The sequence below is a fragment of the Vanellus vanellus genome (genome assembly GCF_965231255.1).
Source record: "Vanellus vanellus genome assembly, chromosome: 5".
Taxonomy (NCBI): domain Eukaryota; kingdom Metazoa; phylum Chordata; class Aves; order Charadriiformes; family Charadriidae; genus Vanellus; species Vanellus vanellus.
In genome coordinates, this window is record NC_138910.1 from 35,978,779 (window position 1) to 36,003,924 (window position 25,146).

Consider the following 25,146-nt stretch of genomic DNA (forward strand, 5'->3'; position numbering starts at 1 on the left):
TCTTTGCTTCCCAACTGAAAACTACTTCATTGTCTCCACTTTAAAACTTACACGTACACTTTGGCATGAACGTGATTTTCTTTTCTGGGGAGGGCAAGGTTTAGGACAGCAAAGCAGCTCCAAGTGAGGTGCTGCAAGGTTCAGTAGTGTGAGAAACCCAAGAGTATCAAATTCTGCCTACACAATGCCTAGCTGTAGCCAATGCTGCTGCACTATCACTTTCATTTTTATCCCGTGCATACACAAATTTAAAGGGAAAGTCTGCGTATTTGCTTGATAAGCTCACAGCAAGAAGTGGACAAAAAATCAAACCTTGATTTTCATAAAAATTCTCTTACAAGAAACCACATAAAGTTCCCTGATAGAATATTGCACAGGTTTATTTCTGTAGGCTGATACAAAGAAAGAATCAACTATTCTGGTCTCTCACATAGAGTATCTGAAATTACATTTTTTTAAACAGCCATAAACATAACCTCCAGATCTGTTGTCGTGACTGCAGCAAATGCAATGAAACTGAGGCACCAGCAGCATCAGACTTGTGGAAGAGGTTTCCGTTTTAAATGCTAGTATCTTCACCTGTAGTACTCCAGGGATTTTATGTGGGGAAAAAAGTTGTAGATTGCATAGGTATATCTGTCCTCAAAGAAGTGACATTTCTATTCCTTGAATAAAAAGCTAGAGTATGTTACCTTCAATATTTCCTTCTGACAAACTGGACGATTATTTATAAAAACGAAACTCCTTTCTGAACTTGAAAGGCTTGTCAAAGAACTGTCTGATTCAGGTTTTGGGAAAAATCCAGAAAGATTTATCTGCAACGATAAAGCAAATACAGTACAAAAGTCTTTTAAAGAGAACTCTAAAAAGTTGGGTTTTTTTTAGAGGTGAGATATTAAAATGAAATTGTACAGCAGTCCAAGTCATTCAAAAGCAACATGCACTGCTTCTTTAAAGTTACGGTTTAAAAAACATAAAAGTACTTAAAAAAAAAAAGAAGTTGAGAAGGATGGGTTTGTATATATTTTCCTTGAGAAATATCCCATTTGGACTGCCAATTGCACCAGTTTGCTGTCTGCAGCTGAGGGCTGCGGAGAGCACCACCAGCCAGCTTTAGGCTTGCTGAGTGTATGGTTGCCAACTTAAGCCCTGTACGAGCTAAAGTCATGCACTGCTGCCCAACCTGGTGAAAGCAGTACTGAGTTACCCCTACAGGAAAAGCCCAAACACACAATCCCTCCTTTCTACACGCAGGGCACCTTAAATAGCCTGTCATAAGGCATTTATTCAGGGCACCTAAATTTACCTACGCCGCCCGTATCCAAATCATCTGACTCTCAAGAGGGCCGAGTACCCACGATTCACAGACCACAGCAGAACCTGGGAGCACACAGCACTGCCAAGAAGCCTCGGAAAAAATCACACGATTCCAGTACCTAACATTAACTCCAAGTTTCAAGATTTTTCTGTTGAGTCTTTAGCTTAGTTTTTTTTAGGTCGAAATGAGACCTATGACTCGTGCTGCCTGTCCCATCACCTCCCCCTCTCCCCCACCAAGCAACTTTGACACTGTTGGATTGATTTTAATTCAATCTGGTGAAGAAGCAGAAATCCCAAAGATATTACATTTCCATAATTTCTGTCATAACTGACAGCTGTTTGGAGAGCAGAGCTTCAAGATAATGACCTTACTGAGGAAAAGGCAATTGTAACTTTTCAAAAGACAGGATCCATCAGCATGTAAGCACTGATGTGCAAACCAGCTCCCGTACTGCCCTACGCATCGCCCCACTGCCACCTGCGCAAACTAATAGGTGAAGGAACACTGGGGCAACATGAGGATGGAGATTTTGGAGACATGGGAAAGTCTGGAGAATGTTCTGGTAGCAGGGTGGATCACTGAACACAGAAATCAGACCTTGTTAGCTTTGCTTTTGGCAGAACCGCTTCTATTTACTAAAATCCAAATTATCATGCATTTGAAACGGAATTTAAAATCCCTGGGATTTGGCCTATCCTTCCCATTCATCTACGTCACACCAGCTATCCGCTCATGTGCTCCCTTATTCCCTCTTGACCTTGTAATAAGCATTCTGTGCTAAAGCTGGAGTCTTCTGGTCAGCAACGTCGCACATAACTAAACACCACTGGTCAAGTTAAAGAGGTGTCAAATATCTGCTGGATGATTATCAGAAAACAACATGCAGCACTTCTAGATTTTATTCTGCAACTTTATCACATCTTCCCTCAATGTTCCCCCTCTACGCTTCAAGCTCCTTTTTTAATTCCCAAGTATTTGTTCAAGTCTTTCACTTCAAACAATATTTTTATATACAGACCGTATTAAAGCAAAACTGAAAGTCTCTAAATAACTCATTTAAGGAGTTGCCAGATTTAGACGTGGCTGACTGCTGTTACTATTTAAAGCCACCTAGAATATCAGTATGCTCATTAAAAGTTAGCCACTATTTCTAAAACTAGTCTCAGTTATTAGAACTTTCATATAGGAAAGTATAGGAAGTTTAATGACAAAATTACAGAGACGGAAAAATATTACAGAATTTTTGCTTTTAAATTAGAGCCACTGTTTTCAAAGTTAATGTTTTAATGAAAAACAACTTATAGACATATAAAAATATATCTGTGTTGAGTGAAAAGTAGAATGTCTTTCTTAAGTACTTATCTTTCTCCCAGTGGCATGTGTATCTGCTGCACTTAATCACAAAAAAAGAAGAGACTAGGAAAATTTCCTGTGTGAAAATTTTCAGGCAAAATAGATCCATCCATTTACAAGACTGGGGATGTGAAAAGCGTAGATGCTCTTCTGTACATATAAAAAGTTGTGTCAGTTCTTTATTTTCTTAAGTTTTTTTTTTTTATTTTACAAGTAGTTCCTGAGTTTGCATGCTTTGGAGTCAGCTTGAAACTTGTTCTTGTTTCATTCATTGCTCATAATGGAGATGTTTTGAAGAAGGACAGTCTTTAAAACCCCTGGATCGCTTATTACAGAGGTTTTAACTCTGAAGTTAGTAAGGTACAACTTACAGAAAGTTGTTTTTAGCAACATTAGTTTTGTCTTCAGAGTAGACTTTGCAGAAAGAGAGTATGAAGCCACGCAATGAACAAGTAGGAAAGGAAAAGAATTACAGAGCTGCCCTCTGGTCTGTGTACTGAATGAGGCAGGCACCTACTGGGAAGGAAAAAAACAGCTTAAATACCTATCCCAATACCTGTACATAAGGGAGAAAGAAAGGGTTACACAAGTAACCTTAACTCTGTCATTTCATAGTGTTTGCTTAATTTAGAAACATCCATGGTTTCTGAATGTAGATTTGAGTGTGAGCAATATGCATGGATCACTTATACACCTATAAATGATGCACATGGTATTTTACACACTATTTAGAGACAGAGAGAGAGATGGAATGTTCTCCAACTTCTATTCAAGGAATATGGATGCCTCATGATATAGCAGAGAAGTAATGTGAGACCCTGAGTGCCTCCTTCAAGCTAGTCCCTTCTAAATACCCCCATGTCTTCCCTTCGGAGCCCCCTGCGCTTGCCCTGTAGGGCACATCCAGACTGTATTCAGGTAAGAACAACTCTGGATGTTCTGTTCAGACATAAGCAACTAAAAGTTTGTGAACTACTAGAAAAAAACTTTGCTTTTTTCTCCTCGTTCCCTTGTATATACTACAAGCACTCTGACAAACTCAAGATTTAAGTCTGAATAATGCTATTAAACTTTAATATACATATACATTCAGACTTTAAATAAAGTCTGAATAATGCTGTTAAATACAAATTACCATGCTGAATGAAGCATAATAATTTCTGTTTAATAGCCACCGTGACTTTACAGATGGTGATTCACCTCATCTATGTGACTGGTCAAGATTTATTACTACAAGATACCGGAAAATGCCACTTTGAAGGATCAGCAGCAGCGAGACTCCCTTTTATAAGAATGTCTCCAACAAAAATGGAAGCAGAGTAAAAATTTTTTTTTAAATATTAGAAAATTTCAACAGGTCCAAATTTTTTGAAAACCAACTAGTATTTCCTTGAAATATATGCTTAGTGGAAATTTTGCATAACTTGCCGTCTAAGAATATGTTTCTTTGCTGCTCAGGTGCCCCTCACTGAAATTGAGGGGATGTTCTTTAGAGTATAAGGCTAAGAGGCCATGAGGATGAGAATGATATAAATGCTTAGATATTAATCAGAGCCCAACCTGCCTGTGGGCCAGGAATCCCAACTTAGACAGCTCTGAGCAATCAGCAATTCTGCATTTGTCATCACAACTGTTTTTACTGCCATTTGATCAGTGCCACATGAGTCCTGACTAGATGATTCTTGGAGTGGATTTTCAATCACCAAACCAATTAATTTTACAGAGAGGACAGTAATAGAATCAAATGCATTAATCAGATGTCAACGTGGAGATAACATTCTCTTTTTCACAGTCTCCTTTCTGAACATTGATTTAGCTCTCTTCATTGACAGGCTTTAAGTGGATTTGGGAGAAGGAAGTTTAAACTCACCTCAGGATCTTCACAGCAGTGTTGAAAAGGTACCATACTGCCCATAACGGCTGTTCCCAGAACTGACATACAGGCCATTTTGTGATCCGATACCCTGGTCTTCTGCCAAATAACTGCCTGAAACAAATGGCACAGAGTCAAATTTTTGACATTATATTTATATTTGTTGAACTCAAGTCATGTCTATGAACATGCATATGCAACTGCACACATACTGTATATGTAACATTCTGTACTTTGACTCTCTTACATTCACAACTTTCAGTGTTAACGCTCACGATACGGTACTTTTTGGCATGTCTTCTCATATTGTATTACTTATTTAGACTTGCAGCATGCAGAAAATTAAGCAAAGCTTGTATTTATGGATGTTACATAGCTAATCTGGACTTCTGCATCTGAAACAATTGTTAAATACAAATCAATAAAAATACTCCTTCTCCTCTTAGATATATAGCAGTAGGATTTGCGTTTTTACAGAGCTTATAAATTGAGGGTTTATGACATGTCTCTGGCACAGTGGTCAACATTTGAAGGTGGGCACTGCAATGGTTATGGTACTTATACTCAAGAGATGGGCCGTTTTGGTAGAAACCAGGCTATTAGATGTCCATTCACAGCTCTTATATGAATACTCTAGGTCTATGACAAGCCTGCTATTTAAAAAGGAAAGCAACTTCTGTAGAAGTATGTCGTTTGTCTAATGAAAACTTTGTAACAGTTAGAAGGATAAAATGATATCTGCTCTATTAGCTACGTATCTTGCAATACTATTGCAAAGATTTAATAAATACAGTAAGGCAGTATGAAATGCAACTTGCATCAGAGGTTACCTGTCAAGTCCACTTACATATAGAGAAAGCATTAGCTACTTTGGGAGGTGAAATTTTGTCTCTCGCTAATGAGAAGGCCTATATTAAACAGCCACAACTTTAACTTTGAATCTGCTGTCTTTTATTGCTGCCTATCAACAACAAAAAAATTTTGCTTAGTTGGTTTTCTGCTTCTAGGCAACTGAGACTGCTAGATTCAGATCCGCTTTACATCTATTTCTGTCACTGTTAGCTGAGTGAGTATATTTCAATGATCAACATTCAAACACAAAAGAAAAAAAATGCAGCAAGTTGCACTTTAAAATCTGATGTTACAGCGCTGTTTAAAATTGACATTTTAAATAGGTACTAGGTGTCCAATAAATTCAAAATGAGTTCACAGTACTCTGGTACAGGATGTTATGTGACAGCATGGTGAGTGAGCAAAGAATACACGTGCACCCATCTCAAGAAATGCAATACATAGCCTTAAAATTCCACCTGTCCAGTGGGATATTTGCTGGCCTTGAGGGGTAAATTCCATGGAAGAACACGGTGCTCCTGTAAAATGATATTCCCTTCCTACAGGACAGGTGGAATTGTAAAGCTTTGAGACTGTTGAGCCTAAAACCATTCCCCAAATCTTTAATTTTCCATTTCCACGTTCACTCTGCAACGTACGTGAGGTGGGGGCTTTTTAGTCCTGCCTGAATCTAACTCACCTCCTGCACACCAGCCTGACAGCCCTCTGCACGTGCTGGATTACAGCTCAGTCATCCTACTGCAAGTGCGAACCCCTCTAACATAAAGGACAGTATACATCAGGGAGGGCAGGGAATACAAAACGGGGATGAGGAGAAACGAGCATGCAGAGCCACAGGCCGGGCGTCCACAGCTCTGGCAGGGAGAGTTCCCACCGTGCTTCAGCAGCAGGCAGCAGCAAAGGACAGCCCAGGGCTGCCCAAAGCATGCTGCCTCCCTCCTCTACACCTGCTGTAAATCTCCTCAAAGACATTTTGAAGTGATGAATTTGTCCTCTTCTTTAGCGCTCCTCTTATAAAACATATCCTGTACTGCTTCTATTTTAAAATTGATTACTTAAAATGGAAACACAAAGTGCCAAGCAATTTTTTCTTTAGTGGATATATTTTAATTAAATGCATGTGACCAAACTGAGAAAGACACTTGTGACATGACTAATATAAACATCATGCTGTTTATTTTAGATTTTACTAGTGTGATGCCACAGGTACAGATATAAATCTTAGCTGCTGATTAATGCAAGGTTATTACACTGCCTGACCTGCTGAATGGCTGATACTGAGAACTGTGAAAAGATCGCTTCAGTAAGGTGGTTTTAAGCAAGCTGTGGAACACAAAAACTTATTAAATGCAAACTTGCTAAAAGCCAATACTGTTAACAAGTTCAGGGGGTATTTTTTAACTAGTCCTAGTCATATATTTATCGGATAGTAATACTTAGAACTACAGACAAAATTTTAGGAACTAGTTATTCACTGTAGGTTAAATTAAAGCCTACATACTAAAGAGGCCAGGCAACTCCTAAACTTCTACACTATATAAGCACAGAATAGATTGTGTGTTCATTTTTAGCCCTGACTGCACATTATGAAGCAAAAATGTAAGAATAGCCACTCATTTAAAGAAAATTATTTTTCTAGACTCTCCGGATGTTATCAGCAGGCATTAAAAATCCAATTAGAAACAATGCATGTTCCATTTCATTTATTTCAGAAAGTGCCACTTTCCATGAGGTTCCTGCAATACCCTATTTTTTTAACCTTGATTATACCCTTTACTTTAGCTAAAAATACACACCCACACACATCCCCCATATTTTTTTTTCTAGGTCATATAAAGCGGGCGTCCAGGATGAGCCAAGGAAGAATCTGACTCTAGTCAGTATGATGACACTGCAGAAACAGCCTACTCAAAGATATATTATTACATATGGCCGATCTTAGGTTTTGCTAGAGCTAGCCAAATATATCCCACCTCCCTCCTTGTTTCATTGAAGGGGATTACATGATCTAGATCTTACAAAATGTCATAACGTATATAAAATCCATTGCACATATACAGAAGACAAGTACGTGTGTGTGTGTCTGTATGTATGTATTTCTCCCCTCCTATTGAGCTCTAGGACATATGCATACTTTTGTGGAGGATGGCAATGTACATGCACACATGGAGCAGGCATCTCTGTTATTTCAGGATGCATAAACATAGCCCAGAAGGATACCTTGAAAAATGTGTAAAGAGTGGAGAAAGAGCATACAACCTCTTCTTTTCCACTGGGGTCCCTGGTATATAGCACTAAGGAGAGTAAGAGCTGCTCATTGTTTCCTCAAAGTCACCAAGGAAAGAGAAAAAATGCACCCAACTCCTCAGCCATAACTATCCTTCATATTTTAGAATTTCTACCAGCAGCCACAATGATTCGCAATCAGAGACAAAAGAAAAATCTTAATTAGAGCTGGGGCCTGGATGCTGATGCTGCTGACAGTGGCCACTTCAGTGCAGCTACGATGCTACAAGTTAAAACACATTCATCCCACTCACCTTATTACTACATAATGACAGTAACTTAAAGCGGACTTTTACTACCCAGAAGCCATCTATTTTCTTTATTTGTCTTGTGATAACCATTGTGTTATTTATCCTGCAATAAAGTTTGAGGGTGTAAAAGTCTAGTAGAGCAAAAGTCTAGTAGAGCAAGCACTGTACATGAACTGTAGGTTGGTAACGTAACATGAGTTAGCTCTGCAAAAGAGAACTGTATTTCATAGTCTCACTTATTTTGTTTTACATGCTTCAAAAATCCTATCACCCTGGCATCCAAGATCTCACTGCAGATAGTTAACTCTTTGGGCCAGTACGACCCTCAGCTTTCCTGACTTCAAATGGAATAGTTTATTAGGCTCCTGTAACTGAAAACATTGCTACCTACCTGTTAAGAGAGTATAAAAACAGGAAGAAAGCCAGGCAGCAAGATCCCAAGTTTGAATTTAGCCCAAGCGAAACAAAAAGACATCGGCTTGTACCATGTATATAATCTCTTTTGCTTATGATGCACAGACACCTAGTTGCAAGAGCTGACACGTTCTCCGTGGAAGAAAGCCTATCATCTAAGATCAATAAGAGATCAAGATAGAGTCTTAAACACATTCTTTAAAATCCCAGCCTTGAAAAGTGTTGATGTTGTTTATCTGCTCTATTCAATAACTGCTGTCTTGTTTTAAAACCAATGGCAAGTTATCTTTCTAAAAGAGCAAGAGCTCTTGCATAATCTTCCCTTGAAAACAGAAATCACAGTAGGTTTTCAATTTAGCTTAAAGAAAAATAATGCAACTCTCTACAAATCATAATTATTTACCCCCATATATTTTATACTTGCCCCTGAGGAATCAGTTGTCCCATGCATTTCATAAGAGAGAGTGGGACAACTACCAGTGGAGGTATGCAATAGGGAAACTCAAGGCACCGACATACCTGTCTATCCCATGGGCATCAGACTTTATGGCCATCAAGAGGATCTGTTGAAAGACAGTAAAGTTCCACAGCACCGTTCATCCTACAAATTCTGACATATTTCCTGCTTAGATTTCCTTTTTGTGATACGAGAGCATCCTCTCAATGAAAAGGCTTTCTTCAGCATCATGCAGTGGAGAAAGGCTTAGATTTGCAAGCTGGGAAGTAAGTTAGGAGAGGAGCTAACAGGTATTATCAAGAGCCAAGGGCCTTCATATGGTAACACATATTTTCGGAGCCTTTCAAGAATTACAAAGACCATAGAGAGTTGTAAGTTTTTGGACTGCTTTAACCACACAGGTTCAGCTGTGGATATTTAGAGAAATTCCACTTCCATAGCAGAAGGGGGAAAAAAATAAATAAAAATCTCCCAAACAGTTAAACTACTGTCGAAACCCACAGTTTCTAATCCTAAACTGTCATTCGGAGGATGTACATCACCACAGTGAACTCCATTTAAATAAAGGGAGGTTTAAAAGCCTTTTGTAAAAATAGCGGTTAACAAAAATAACACACCTAACTGTGACAAAGTACATTGGTAAGGAAGAGGGAAAACTCCCAGGTAGCTTTGGAAACATCCTTTTTCTGCTAACCTTTTTTAAGTATACAAAGTGAGTGTGAAAGCCTTGCAAAAGCTAAAGGCACATCTCGGATTCTGCAACACACACTGCATATGTGAAACAGTAATTGTTTTGAGATTTCAGACATACACTGTGCTGTCATTTGAAAAAAGTGATGGATGAGAAACTGGAAACCTCAAGGAATTAGTAATAGGATATAAAGCATTTCACCTCTAGGTCACCAGTTCAAATTCAACCAGGTTGGTAGTGACCAAAAGTAGTTACCATCTGGCAGCTGTTCTCTGGCTGATGTAAATTGAGTTGAGGGTCTCAGCGCATTTCCTAGTGGACAGGTGTCCTCAGCACAAAAAACACCATAATTAACTCTCTGTTTGGCTTTCTCAGCAAAGCCACTGAACAACGAATGGAAGTAAAGAATGAGCTATATTCCAGGTCAGCATGAAAGCATGTTGGCTGCAGATTCTTAATCATAATTCCTCTTTATATTTTAAGACACACAGATTAGGGAGGGACTTAATTTATCATCATTACATTAAACGGAGTAGTCTTTCCAACTCAAGAAAGCGCTTACATGCTGCTGTTTCTGCTCAATGCAGATTTCTTTTCAACATGCAGCTACGGCAGATCTTGGAAGCAAAATGAATGAATGCAAAATATAATCCCATTATTAAAAATGGCTAATTTACCCCAACACACTTTACTCCATCTCAAAAAACCCACACTTATTACAGAGGACTCAGATACAGAAAACAAACTGGGTTTGGACTGTTGGATACAGACTGTGGGCTGAGATTATCCAACTTTGGAAATAAGAGGAGACTTACTGTAAAGCAAAAAAAAAAAAAAATGAGGACAGCATCCTTTAGGTCAACACCAACCATAACAGGCATTTGGGGAAGAATACCGTCCACAGTTATAATAATAGCTTTAAAACAGACCTCTTGCATCCAGAAGTTCTGACCCATGTCTCTCCCAAGAAACAAACAAGACAGTTCCAGGCAGAACTGTGTGTGACCAAGGCTTCAAAATATTATGCATGAAAAACAATGGAAAAAAATATTCTCCTATGCAGATTTTTCCTCAACAGGAACTGGAAAATTTATTGAGGTCTACTTATGGCCCACCTGTGTTTTGCACAAGACACGGACCAGTTGTTTATGGTATGACCTGCTGATAGGCACCATCTAAAGCAGCTGTTGCCAAAATTTGTTCAGCCCTGTTATATATGAAATTGTTAAAACAGGTATAGTTATTGGGAGTTCTCTCTCATTTCAGTGTTTGTGGAATAAAGGCAACTAGAACAGAATTAAAGTATTCCATATCATCAGCCTTTCAACACACAAAGGCATTTCTTGAACATCAGTGGCTTGTAAGACTGAGTTGAGGACTACTGGTGTTAAACCGTGAAGAGCGTGAAAACAGTTGTTCCACGGAAGAGCCCTACACCACCTCGGGTAAAATACAGCCAGAGCTCATACATGGCTAGAACATGGCATTTCGGGCTGAAGAGTTTGACGTGGTTTAAGTGGTAGCTGACTCTGGAATGTTCTTAGCACGCCTTCAGATAATGTTAACTTTAAATAAACTTGCTGAATACTCATGTAAATTATTTCCATTTGGCTGTCTCATTATTCAATATGCTTTCAAGGAACATGGTGATGAAAGAAGAAAAATACCTCTTTCTAACATAACCATACTGGCAAGAGGATCAACATTATCAGTATTCAAAGAATGTCTTGGCAGGATAAACCTTCATAAAAAGAAGGAGCACTAGCTAATCCAAGTTGTCAAAATAGCAATAGTACTTCAAGGGCTGATCTGCAAAGTGACTCATTATTTATTGCTAATGCAAACAAAACATTCTGAGCAGAAAGAGCAATTAAGTATTTCCCATCTCAGAAATCTACTGACAGAGAGTACACAATAAATGAACCCTAGCATGACTGATACAAGGATATCTATTTTCTTACCTACTAGAAAACAACCCAAAGGCAAGAAAAGGATTGTGGTTCTTCACGGAAAAGAAATCAGACACTCAATGGTATTATTTTCATCTGAACTAACAAAGATATGAAATGTGGCACAGCGACAAGAAAAATTTCTGGAAATTTCATTCAGAAGCACAAGACATACACCGTTAAAAAATGGTGGAAATAAAATAGGCAATGTATTGTGCATCCTAAAAACAAACATACATTCAACAGCTCAATAAGATGCCTGACTTTCCAAAATAAGTTTCTGCTAGAACCGATTACGCGAACATTTTCAGATGCCTAACCTCAGACACTTTTATGAAAGTTTCAGCCTCACTATATTCTTCCTCAGTAAAGCCAGGGCTATACTTTCTTCCATTCTCCTTTCATTTCTCATAAAATACAGGCCTTTAAAGAATATACTTTAAAAAAAAAAAACAACGTACTGGTTGTGTCACTTATTTTCAAGATTTCTTTGAAATACATTGTATTGCACTACCCTTTCTATTCTTTCAACCCATCTTTCTTCATGTCCTTCCTACCTCATTTCTGCTACCTTCTTGCTTTTTTAAGCCTTGGAACCTGATCTTACTCCTGACGTGTATCTTCTTCTATTGCAACAGAAAGTATTGGCTCAGCCTCAAGAATTTGGGATTCTAGGAACTCCTCTGAATACAATTTTTTTTAAAACTAATATATAATCTATGAGCTCCATGAAAAATAAAGCCATTCTAAGAAGGTGATTCTTTCTCCTAGTACATTTCAAAAAGAAACACAACAGCCATCACAAAAAAATAAACAAATCGCAGACAACCCTACTGAGCAGAGTATTATTCTAGCACAGATATACTGTAGTATCACTATAGGAAAAACACCTTCTGATCTAAATTAATAATATTAATGACAATAGTATTTAGCATGTAAAGGAAAAAGAAAAAATGAATAATCATGTTTTGTGATATTAGGGTAAAACAGAGGCACATAGACCTGTTGAAAGTTGTTATGAATTGGAATTTCAGAATTTCAAATTTCTTAAAAAGTATGATGCAATAGGTAATCTTTATTTTGCCAGGAGTGACAACAGCAGTAGTCAGGAATGTGCATTCAAAGTTTTTTTAACATTTTCAGACTACTTTAAAGTATTTACACATGCACAGAGACAGACTACACTTACTGTACAATTTCTTTAGCCTTTGATTTTCCCACCTCAGCAATAGCTACTGAGTGACCTCTTGTGTTGAAACATGTCTGAGCAGCTCCTTTCTTTTTTGCTAAATAAATTAAATGAACATAAGGCTGGCAGTGCAAAATGAAGAGACCATTACAATGAATATATATTGCCTGCAGACAGCATATGTACCGATTTATTTTACCTATTCAAATTGTGTATTGAGGAATTTACCTCTGAAGCCAATAGGATAGGTAGTCAAAACCAATGTGCAATGGCTACTATCATGCCACTCTCCATACCATTTTCGCAGTAAGTAGTTAAAAAGACATGTGATCAATTTCTTGCACATTATTGTCATTGTAAAATAAGCATACAAAAAAAAAAAAGATGTCATAGTCTAATCAAAGGGGATAAAATCAAAATACCATAAAAAAATAATTTGCAACTTGTCAGCAGCAATCTCACAGCTGCTCCCCTTCTCATTGTTCCTCTTTTCCCCCAGATCACTGCTGTCTTACTCAGGAGTCACATTCCCATGCCTCTCTGCCCGCACCCAGAAGCAACAACAGGAGTTTCCGAACAGACTAGAAAGGCTAACACAAACTCTGTAAGCAACCATGCACAAGATGTCTAGTTCAGAAAGGTCAACAGAGCAACCATCTTCCACAATAAGATGTTTCCCAACACAGTATATCAAACTTAAGATCTGTAGTAGAATATAACAAGCTACAGTTGACACAGAGGGGAAACAAGGTCCACAGAAGGTACTGGCAATGAATTGTACTGTCTTTGCAGGAGCCAAGAATGATAAATAAAAGCCACAGCTTAACCACAGAAAAATTATACCACATCCATTAGAGAGGGCAAAACCAAACCACCAATAAAAGATTAAATTAGTTTTATTAACCAATATTTAAGACAAATACTGTGAAAGCACTGTTGGATATGTCAGGGAGCTTAACACAAACCAAGAAGTGCATAAACCCTGAGATCCTTGGTTTCAAACTTTCTGTAGTCCCAATGAAATAAGAGTGAAAGTAGCTATGCTTGCTCAGCTTTCGAATACTTACTCCAGCCACAAGGTGGCCTTTTGTTTTCCACAAGATCTACACTTTGATATTTAGAAATACAGACATAAATCTAATCAGAGCATGTTATACAATTCCAGAAAAGGACGGGCAATCTGTTGTCTTTTCAAGACAGCACAGCGACATTCATCATCCCCCCTGAAAGGGAACTGAAGTGTGAATGTTTGGTTGATAGAGTAACTGATCAAAATTGCTCAATGAACAAGCCAAATAGCAAGATCAACAAACAAAAGTATTCTCTAACACAGAAAGAATTGCTGAGGGATCTGGCCACGAGATGTCACTCTCTACTTTGTGACAACTTGGAAATTCTTTAGCATAGCTTTCCTCTCAGTGGTGCCAAAACCAGGAGCACAGCCAATAAAATTAGCTATGTTAAATTGGGGTCAGGTAAAGGAGAACTGCTCAATGTGACATTTCTGTAGCTGCCTGTGCAATCTCTGTAGCTGTGTTGTAAAATTACTGTTAAGTATGTTCTGAAGTCAAAGCAGCCTCCAAGCAGCCTCTGAATCCGTTCCTCCAAGACTAAACAAAAAACAACTAGCTGAACTAAAGCCTGATGTAACATGTTACTCTTTCTTACACCAATGTAGCAAATTGTTTTGAATTTTTTAACCTTTTTAAATAAAAACATCATTATGTACTGAGCTCTTATGACTCAGCATACAGAAAGCTACCTGTATGTGCTACACCGTCTATCCAGATAGACAGCCTAACCAAATAAGTTTTGAGAGTTTTTTCAGTTGGATTAGTTTAACACTTGATCGGGCCTTGTAACCCAGTGAAGTCTCCCTGCTTTGTTCTGCAGAACACCAACAATTTTACTAACCACTAGCACGTAAAATCATGCTTATACCACTAGCATGTAAAGTAATTTTTATACTTCATGTATTTAACCAGGCATCTGTTGGAGCATACCAAAAGGCAGATCTGAGCCTGAGTTTTAGAAGCTGAGGATCAAAATCTGTAACAATTATAAATACACATCTATGAAGGGAAGAAAGAAGTCCAAAACAAACCTATGATGAAAGAAAATTCCTAGGAATTAAAGATTTTATGTAAGTACTAGATGAACTGCATAAATTCATCAGAAACTGATCCTCAAGATAGCTTGTTATTACCTTATTATGTGTTAAGGTTATCCTCAGGTCTGGTTTTATGATACCGTATGCTATCAGTAGATCTTGAACTTTTTTCAGTTCTTCCTTACATTTTCTATTTGTTGAGTAAAACTGCTTTCTTACAGGAAGATTCTTAAACAACTTCAGGACTGTTACTGTAGTACCTGCAAGCAGGGGACAAAAAACAAGTAGATGACACTGAAAAGCATACCACTGACTCAATATTGAGGAAAACTCATGTTTACATTAAGAGACCTGTCTGTATGCTGCTGCATATGAAATAAACCCTAGTAACACTAAATTAGATTATATTAACACAAGAAGATATATTCCAAATTAGCAGTCACCCTCCCCAAAATCTACCTATAGACCTCAAGAGCTATGATTCCCCTCCTTTATTTAGAGTTCTGATTGCAGCATGAAGCTTTCTTTCATACACACTGACAATAGGAAGAATCAGCACTAAATAAAGCTGAAGACTCTTTCGGTGCATATTAAGTTACCTTCTATTAGTGAAATAGTTAACAGACTAGAATCTAACCGGACATATCTGAAGGCAAAGGCCCTGAGCTCCATTAAGGCCCTTTACAAGCATTTGCTTTAGGGTAGTACCTGAACAGCCAGATACTATGTACTGTGCCTTGAACAAAGGTAAGAGGAGGATTGTTCATCTACCAACACAATCATATAAATTCCTAGCCCGTAAGGATATTGCAAATTATTAAATATATGTCACGGAATTCAGTCGTTCAACAATTTTAACAAAAGACAAGGCAATGCAACCCACAAGCTTTCTGGCCATGGAAAATACTACAGTCTAAATCTTAAAAAGAGTCCCCGGTTAAAATTAGCTAAAATTAGAATTCTCAGCTTCAGCTTTTTCTTCACTATTTGCCCATTGACTAGTCCTTGGCAACTTCTGGCTTAATGGCTCCCTGCGGCCAGTTACCACTGAGGAGGGAGTGGGGTTGGCAGTCAGCTCCCAGTTGGTGTAGGAGCACCACAGCCAGCTGCAGGACAGCTTGTGGGCATGATATTGAGAAGCAGCAGCTGTGGTTCAGCTAGGAAAAGCCAAGCTTTAAAGAAAAACTGCAACTTCTTCCTCAGGAACACATCCTCGTCACAATAAAGGAGCACACAGCTTCTCTTCTGCGAATACACGCCGGCTGGAGTGTGAATGCGAAGACACAGCGTGGCCTTAACGGTCCTTGCTGAGCAACATTTAGCCGAGCAGCACATCAAGTAGGGCAGATGCTACTCCAAACCTACATCACAACTGAACCACCAAGTCCTGCCTCTGAGGTGAGAGCAACCTTTAATCTTTCACACAAACACGTGGAAGCATTTCTGGCGACACACCCTTCCTGCAGGTTAGAAAGAACTGTGATTTCACCTGGTCGTATAGTCACGCTGCTTCCAGCAACTGCTTCATACAGCAGCAGCGCAACTCTTCCTTCTTTAAGCAAGGACTTTGCTACGTATAGAAACATTATTTTGGTCTTGAAGAAATCTTTCATATACTTATATAGCAAGTCTGCCTGGACCCGGGGCATTGCATTTTTATAGCTTTTATTTCCACTGTCAGCTTGAAGAAGCAAGTCAGAGAAGGAGAAACTAGTTTATAATTACTATCTAAAGCAACTTCCAAGACGTAGTATTTCTTACGATAACAACACATTCTCAGTTGACAGACATAAAGCAAGAAATGTTTACAGCTGCAAAGATTTCATACTCAGCCTTCAAGTACAGAACAGGTATTTCAACATCAAAGGGAGCCTCAGAGAAACATAAAATACTTCTATCACAGTGCAACACCAGAACAATGATATCCTACCTTGCCCAAGATGGGAAGGCTTTTTAGAAGTTATATGCCCGTTGCTATCCAAAGCATACTGAGTGCTGAAATCATCAGCAGCTGTCTTTGTTGTGATCAAAACCTGAAAAGAGCAATTAAAAAAAAATCATGTTAATAAAGGATTCACAAAGTTCAGAATGAGTTTAGATAAGCTTTGCTACCACTCTTACCATTGCATTATTTTAGTCACCACAATAATATTTAATTAGTTTATAGAATTTTTCTTCTACGGGTGTTTCTTACAGTCACAGAAACATTCTGCATTATTACTAATTTTTCCATCCATTTAACTAAAAGCCATGCATTTTTATCACACTAATACAAAAAAGCATAGCAATCCCTACTACCTACAACACACACTCCTAAGATAGGTTAAATAAACAACTAAAGAAATTGATAATTTTTGCATTTTCATCCTTCCTGAGAGAAGGCATACTGTGACAACTTCTTAAATTCACATGAGATTCCACAAACATAACGACTACAATCAAACAAACAGTGTATTATCTTTCCACACCCAAACATATCTAGCAATGAGTAGTAGCATGTTTTGTAAGCTATTAAGGTAATACACAGATCAGCTTTAGCAAGACCAGTCATAAACCAGAAGTTCAATAAAACTACAGTTCCCCGAGTTCAACATTTAATAATAGAACCACTGCACTTTAACCACCTGAAAGACATAAAGATTATCACACAGACAGAGCTTCAGGATATTTTTGTTTATTTTAGTGTCTCAGATGAATCATTCAGAGTTCAGCCATGCCTCTGGAGAGAGAAAAAAGTCATTGATTAATTGGAAATATACAGACCTACTTAAAGGCCAATAGTAAAGTACCTCTTAACTGAAACTTCAGGGGGCAGTTTGGGTAGGCAGAATGCAATTAATGCCAGGAGCATTTAATTAACATAATTATCGATCCAAGGATTAAAGTAATACCTATTAAAGTACTTAATACACTCAGGCCACCTCCCATCTCTTATGAAACGTACCATAGAGCTGATTAAAAGCTTAGAACAGATGGTATCCTGTTCTGACAACTCATTAGCAGGAACCAATGATTGAGGTCTATCATAACCTGTCAAAACACCAAGACTTTTGAAAGCATCTTTGGAAATCTCCATCCAAACACACAAACCACTCCTGCTTAGTGCAATGTGAATGTAGCCCAAGGTAGCAAGGCGTCAAGCTCTAACATCTCTCCTGACCTCAATAGTTGATGGTTCCAATCAGACACAGATATCAGTATCTTCTTGCAGGACGTAATCCTTGGCAGACTTAGAAAGAAGAATCCAAAACTTGACCTTGGTGCAGCATGAATACAGAAGGGCAGAGCACAACGGAACAGGCAGACACTGTGCCCTTAACAGCCTGAACACTTTTCAGGTGTTTTTGAACCAACTTACTTTCCATCAACAAGGTAATTCCTAAATACAAGTACACTGTCAGTCTTCTTAACACAAACATATGGATCAGACTCAAACAGGCCAAGGAACAGGTTCCTGTTTACTCATATAGACAACAAAGTTTGTGCAATTGCAGTCATAGACATGACAAGGAACAATATGGAGTCCAGCAAGATCCCATGACTGCTGATCACCTAGATAACATCAACGCAGAAATTGTTACTGAAACCGTAGCTATGTGGGCCATCAGTTCCCTGAAATGATTTCCCCGGCCACCGTCTGTTGTTCCTCATTTTGATTTACCCTAATTCAAGTAGCAAACTCAACCATACTCTTTGAAATTATATTTGCTGATAACACTAAAGAGGATAAGCCAGTGTTCTAAGGAATCATGTTCTATACATGTATATACAAGGAATCAATTATCTATACCCTGATACCCAAGAAAAGGAAACACTAAGCAATCTGTCTCTGACCTATTCTGACTAAGGACAATAAATAGAGCACTGCTGTGACCAGTACGACAGAAAGGCAAGACTGACTAACAAGAAATCCATACTGCTTCCTAACCATATCACGTAACTTCTGGGGAAGGGGGGAAAGGCAGCATACACAAGCCAAACTAAGCCGTAACTAACTGCCGTAAGCCTGGCAGGCTGCTGGAACAATTTGAAGTCTCTGCACTGATATTTTATTAAAACTTCCACAAACACCCACAAAAACCTAGACACATTTAGAGCAACTTCTCACCTCTGATATGCAGCAAATTGATCCCAAAGCCTCCCCACGGAAACCATATGTTGTCAACCTTTCAAGGTCCTCAGAAGAGCTTATTTTTGAGGTGTAGTGTTTAATCGCCATAACTGGAACATCAGCAACCTTGATTCCATTGCCATTGTCTCTTACTTCTATTTTGTTAAACCCATAATTCTCCTAAAAAAGAACAAAATATAAAGGAGCACTAAAACAGACAAACGAATTGAGACACAAGTTTGAAGCAGCTAAGGTTACAGCTTCTAGCCATCCAGACAGAAGTGGGAGTTTTGCTTATTTGGAGAAATTGAGCAACCATTAAATGCCTGTTAAGAAAAAAAAAAGGCAAAAAAAAAAGGCAAAAAAAAGCAAAAGAGACAAATACAACAAAGTTAGGATAGCACTGATGGTTTCTCTAATAAAATAATGTAATTCATACCCTATGGTTTGGAAATACCACATAAATATAAATACAGTAAATTGAATCAGGAATTAAGTATTTTTTTTAAACTATGATGAAATTTGAAAAGCCTAAGATTAGAAAAAGATCTATAGCTGGAAAGCTAAAGACTTTTCACCTCTTATCTGTTTGGTATCAGTTTTTTTCAGATCACCACAAATGCAGCCCTGCATCCATTAAAGTTAGTGAGCCCACACTGAGAATTGTTTTCAACTTCACTCTTTATTTACTTGATTTCACTACTGCAGAGGTTTTCCAGGCTTCGTGCTGTCTCTCAATATGCAGAAGCTGCAATTCTAACGGGGGCAGGGCATGAATAGGGAGAAGAGAGAAAGTGCAAGGTCCTGCACCTGGGGAGGAAGAATGCAAAGCACCAGTATAGGTTAGGGGTGGACCAGCTGGGAAGTAGTTCTGAGGAGAAGGATCTGGGGGTCCTAGTAGACAGTAAATTATCTATGGCTCAGCAATGTGCCCTTGTTGCCAAAAAGGCCAATGGAATCCTGGGCTGCATAGGGAAGAGTGTGGCCAGTAGGTCGAAGGAGGTCATTCTCCCCCTCTACTCGGCACTGGTGAGGCCACAACTGGAATAATGTGTCCAGTTTTGGGCTCCCCAGTTCAAGAGGGATAGGGAACTGATGGAGCGAGTCCAGCGAAGGGCAGCTAAGATGATTAAGGGCTTGGAGCATCTCCTGTATGAGGAAAGGCTGAGAGAGCTGGGACTCTTTAGCCTGGAGAAGATAAGGCTGAGGGGAGACCTTATTATGGCATACAAGTATCTAAAGGGTGGGTTGAAGGAGGATGGAGCCAGGCTCTTTTCAATGGTTCCCAGTGACAGGACGAGGGGCAATGGGCACAAGTTAGAACACAGGAAGTTCCGTTCAAATACACGGAAACAGTTCTTTACGGTGAGGGTGACAGAGCACTGGCACAGGCTGCCCAGGGAGGTTGTGGAGTCCCCTTCTCTGGAGATTTTCAAGACCCGCCTGGATGCAGTACTGAGTAATGTGCTCTGGCAATCCTGCTTTAGCAGGGGAGTTGGACTAGATGATCTCTAGAGGTCCCTTCCAACTCTGAAAACTCCGTGATTCCATGATAAGAAAGCTTGTAAAGAGGTACAATATTTTACAGAAAGAAGTAAAGGTTCTTAGAGGGTCTTTTAAAAACAGCTTTCAAGGAAGCAAAGTTCAATCTTTATTATTTATCTTTACATAGCTGCAATTCATATTTTACTGAATTCTGATTTAATTATGTCATTTCAATAAACACCAGCATAAACAGTGCAAAACTCTGAAACCCCAGATAATTAGGGCAGCTAAATGAAATACGGAATTCAAGTGCTGTTAACATCTCAAACAGGTGCAGCAAACAAATGCTTCCATCTACAGCCACATTATAATCTGCACATGTAAATCGCACCCAAAAAGAATCTGAAGCCAGGAGGAGAAAGTAATTAGAGCTGCAGGATCACTAACTAAATTTCTTTTACAGAAGTACGCCTGGCTCTTTGAAAAGATTATGATGTAACATACAGAAGAATGTGCTGTAGTGTGTAATATGCCTAGGAGACCTTAAAAGTGGTTTTGCTTAGAAAGAATTTCTTGAATGAGTGGCTGCCACCACTGATGCTGTACAGAGCACATGATGATTGCTCACAGAAAGCCAACTGATTAAACAGAACTAACTTTGTTGTCCCATCTGGGCATATACTGAAGACAGTTATAAAAAAAATAGTGTACTCCCAGGGTTATTTCTCAAAAAAATAATACAATTAAAAACAAAAGGAAGGTATTTAAAGATATTATCTGTATTCACACACAGTCTGCATTAGGAAACACCAAAAGCCTCTGTCAGGCACAGAACTATGTATATTTAACTGATACATAATAGAAATGTGAGTACATTTCACTTTCCCTATTAATGAATGGTGCTAAAGCTATCTCCAGGTGAAAAACAATGCTTTTGCTAATATTTGAGTCAATCTCCTACTGGGAAGCAAAACAGAACCTAAACAATACACCTCAACCGAACATAAAAACACATAAGGAGGTATGAAGAGGAAACCTTCTATCCTGCTGCTGTATGCACTAATGAAGGGTCTGAGCATTTTACAATGAACCCCAATTTCCCTTCTAATTTTTACTTCCAGACCACTTAACTGCTTAGGAAAAGTGAGATTTATCTTCTTCAACTTGAACCAAAACGTTACATGAATGATTCTCTATTTCTTTTCTAATATTATTCATTTTTACCTGCACACATTTTATGTAAAACGCTACAGTGCTTAAACTTTGTATTTTGTAACACTTTCCACCGTGCTACATGACGTAAATACTACTGAGGTTGTGATCCCATGAGGTGTCTAAGTTGCTCTACCAGATCACTCATGCCAAACCATATATGATTCAACTCCCTCCTCTTTAACTCACGACTGCACGGTCCCATCTTTTTTTCCAGCTACAGCTCTGTTACTCATGAGAACTCTAAAGTCAATTCAGCTTATTAAACCAGCACAAATAATCCACTCTTCTTGCTGGGTTTCTTTTGTTTTGCATTAGCAAGATGAATGGATCACGAGAGGCAGAAATGTCTAGCAATGCCATGCAGATGGATGTAGGACTTCGCTTTTTCAGGTGATGAGATGGACGTGGATGAGGTGTACACTGTAACATCACCCCGAGCTAAACCTCCTCTGCGAAAATTTTAAGGATTAAAGCTCCCATTTCATACACTGGGGAAAACAAAAGCGCAGAAACAAGTGTCTGCCTTTTATAGCAGCCATTTCATATAATAGTAGCAAACCTGTAGCCAAGATTTGTCCTTGCCGAATCCCAACTCTGCTACAACTACTAACACAGGCTGTTGCTCCTCTTCTCCGTTAATTAAAATATGCAGGTCTCAGTCAGCCTGTGAAGATTATTCTCATAAATTCCTGTTGTTAGAGATCAGTAGGGAAACTGACAGACTGATGCCCATGGAGTCTCTTTATCCATACACAAGCAATTATATTGCCGCATCAATGGTTTTTAGCATACTTTAACCTGAATCCAGGACATCACATCAAGAATAAAACCCTCATTCTACATACACTTAATGCACAGCCATGCTACAGAGGCAGTTGACTCTGCTGCTAACACCAAGGCAAGCTCCACCATGTTCATATTTCTAAAAGCAACAAAGCTGAGGATCAAATTAATAAATAGACACCATTCAACACCTTATAGAAAGGCCACAGTTCAGTTTCTAATCAAATGACTGGCTTTTAACTGTAATTAAAGTAATATCACATTATCTAAAACTATGATAATAGCTGATGTTTTTGCCAGTGTTATGTAAAAGCTAGTTGTTACATAGTGCAAAGACACTCGGTAACATCACCTATTGGAGTTCAGTCAACCAAGAAGGTAACAAGAATAAAACACTAGTCAAAGCTTCCCACTACAACTGACCACTGCCACAGTTTCTACCTGAGAACCATTCTACCTGCAGGTTAACTTCTGTCTGCCTCCAAAAAAGCCATTCCTGTCTTTGTTCAGTCAAATTGGGTAACAAATCTGAATGAATCAGCTAGCCTTCCTAATCCATCTGGAAAAAGTGAAAACAACAAAAATGCTGCCAGTTTCAGGCAAAACCCATCAAGCTGTAAAATGAAATTTCAAAGTTTTTATTCTCTATTATGTTTTTGAACCAATTCAACGTTACTGTAGTCGATGAATTCTATTATGTGGTTGACCTTATTTAAATGTCACACAATAAAAATAGCATTCTGATATATTCTTATCACAAAGAAATCCCAGAAAAAGAATCCACTGTTTTACAGTATTATTATGTACAACTGTGCAAAGTGCAAGTTTTCTCTTCTCCCCGAGTACCCACAGAATAAAAATCAGCAAATCTCATATACTCACTGACAACCTATGTAAAGCCAGGTTGGTTTGTTTCTTTTAGAAATACAGCAATTTGGATTGAGCTGAACTGATAAAAAAATGTAACAGTAGTGCCGATGACTCATGCACTGGAAATGGTTGAAAATGCTCTTTTTAATTGATTTGGGACCTCTCACTATGGAAACAGCTGGTTATTGCGCTGTGAAATCCACATTGATTAGAGAGCTTTCTCCTGCAGCTATCTGTATGGCTCTATATCAGCACTCTGGTAAAAGAGACAAGGTTTGTTCTAACAATTTGTGAAGGCTCCAAAACCTGTTAGCTTCCTGCAGTTATTGATCCACTCACAGGATCCGATTCTGATACCCTTACCCCCAGAACTGTGCACACACTACTCACTTTGGAGTTACTCACAAAGCAAGACACTATGCTGTCTAAATATTAAGAGGTCATCACACACCATAGTGAAGACGAAGTATCTTCAGCTGACTTAAGGCAAATAACAAATAAGCATGTTCCTTGGAATTTGCAGGAAACCATACTCAGATGGAAAACACTTAAGACTCATTCAGAAAAGACAGCAGTGACATGGAAGAAGAAACAAGCAGAAATTGAATTACCCTCCTAATTAAGAACATTTGTCTAACACTTAATTCAAGAATAGCTTATACGTTCACTGTTATTTGCAGGAAAGGAAACTGGATGCAATTCTGGACAAATCCATTTATACAGACCATAACTCCTACTGCTACTATGCAGCTGTTGACAAATACTGCAAAACCAGAAATACTCATGGAAGCGAGAGAAGCTGATCAGCTACCTGTTTTACATAATTAGGTAGGGAAAAGCACAAGTTTCTGAAAAAATAAAATATTGTTTATAATAAGAAACTATCCTTGAGTGATACGCCAACTTTTTTTAATATCTTATAAAATGTTAGAAGTAGCAAGAGCTCATCATGCTGATTAAGGACCGTGCAATAATTCATATTACAAAACCATCTAACATGGCCATCAACAACCACTTCCATTGTTTCCATTTTTTCCTTCCTGACAATATTGTGTAATGAGACTTAAACATGCCAGTCTAGAAGTCCAACATCTTTTAAAACAAGCTATTAGTCAGAAAGAATACATTTGTAAGGAGAAGAAGTATTAAAGAAGTTGACAGGTTTTCCTCAAGATACACTCAGGAGCACAAATATGACTTACTGCTTCAGTAGGGCCTCAAAAATGTTACAGGAAACTGACTTTGGACCATGTTTATTTGAGGTTAAAATATATATGTATAAACATTATTAATTCCCTTCCATTTCCAAACCTGTGATAACCTAAAAAAACATTTGCAGTGAAACAACTTTTCTTGCATCTCATTTTACATCCAATTCTTTGTAAGAGTAAAAGAAAAAAAAAAGAAGACTAACCAATTTAATATCAATATTTGTGGCACTGGCATCCAAGGAGTTTTCTATCAGCTCCTTCACCACGCTGACAACTGATGTAATCACCTGAGAACTTGAAAGGAGACGAATAGTTTCTGCTGGCAGCTGTTTCATAGTGGAATAAGATTCAAAGGAGCTGCATGGAAAGATAACAGAAAAAGAATGTAAAAGGCACACTACAAATACACATTTCTAAGTAATGGTTTTACAGCAACTTTTAAATGTAGGTGAAACATAACATTATGGATAAAGAGTAAAATTTTCAAGATACAGTAAGACCCAGCTTCCTCTGCAGTCAATGGGAGTTTGACTTGTGGAAGAAACCAAACACAGATCTAGCTAGCCTAGAAAACATTAGATTAAACTTCTAATGAAACACCTTAAGAATCCTGAGATATAATAAGCAAAACAGCGTATCATCTCACATGTGTATAGTCATCTCCTCTAAATTACTGTAACGTGGTTGTGCTCATCAGAAATGTATTCAGATAGGATATTTATCCA

The 25,146-nt window shown here is 38.3% G+C and overlaps 1 protein-coding gene across 1 annotated transcript in view; it reads right to left on the reverse strand.

Moving 5' to 3' along the window:
* The window catches only part of PMS1 (PMS1 homolog 1, mismatch repair system component), a 46,581-nt gene extending 21,694 nt beyond the window's left edge, over positions 1-24,887 (reverse strand). The window contains exons 1-6 of the mRNA XM_082483912.1: positions 24,625-24,887; positions 18,855-19,037; positions 16,677-16,779; positions 14,843-15,006; positions 4,545-4,661; positions 693-815 (exon numbers count right to left, since the gene is read on the reverse strand). Of these exons, the coding sequence (XP_082340038.1) occupies positions 693-815; positions 4,545-4,661; positions 14,843-15,006; positions 16,677-16,779; positions 18,855-19,037; positions 24,625-24,756 (822 nt within the window). The 5' untranslated portion in view covers positions 24,757-24,887. The remainder of the gene's footprint in view (positions 1-692; positions 816-4,544; positions 4,662-14,842; positions 15,007-16,676; positions 16,780-18,854; positions 19,038-24,624) is intronic.
* Positions 24,888-25,146: the final 259 nt, after the last annotated feature.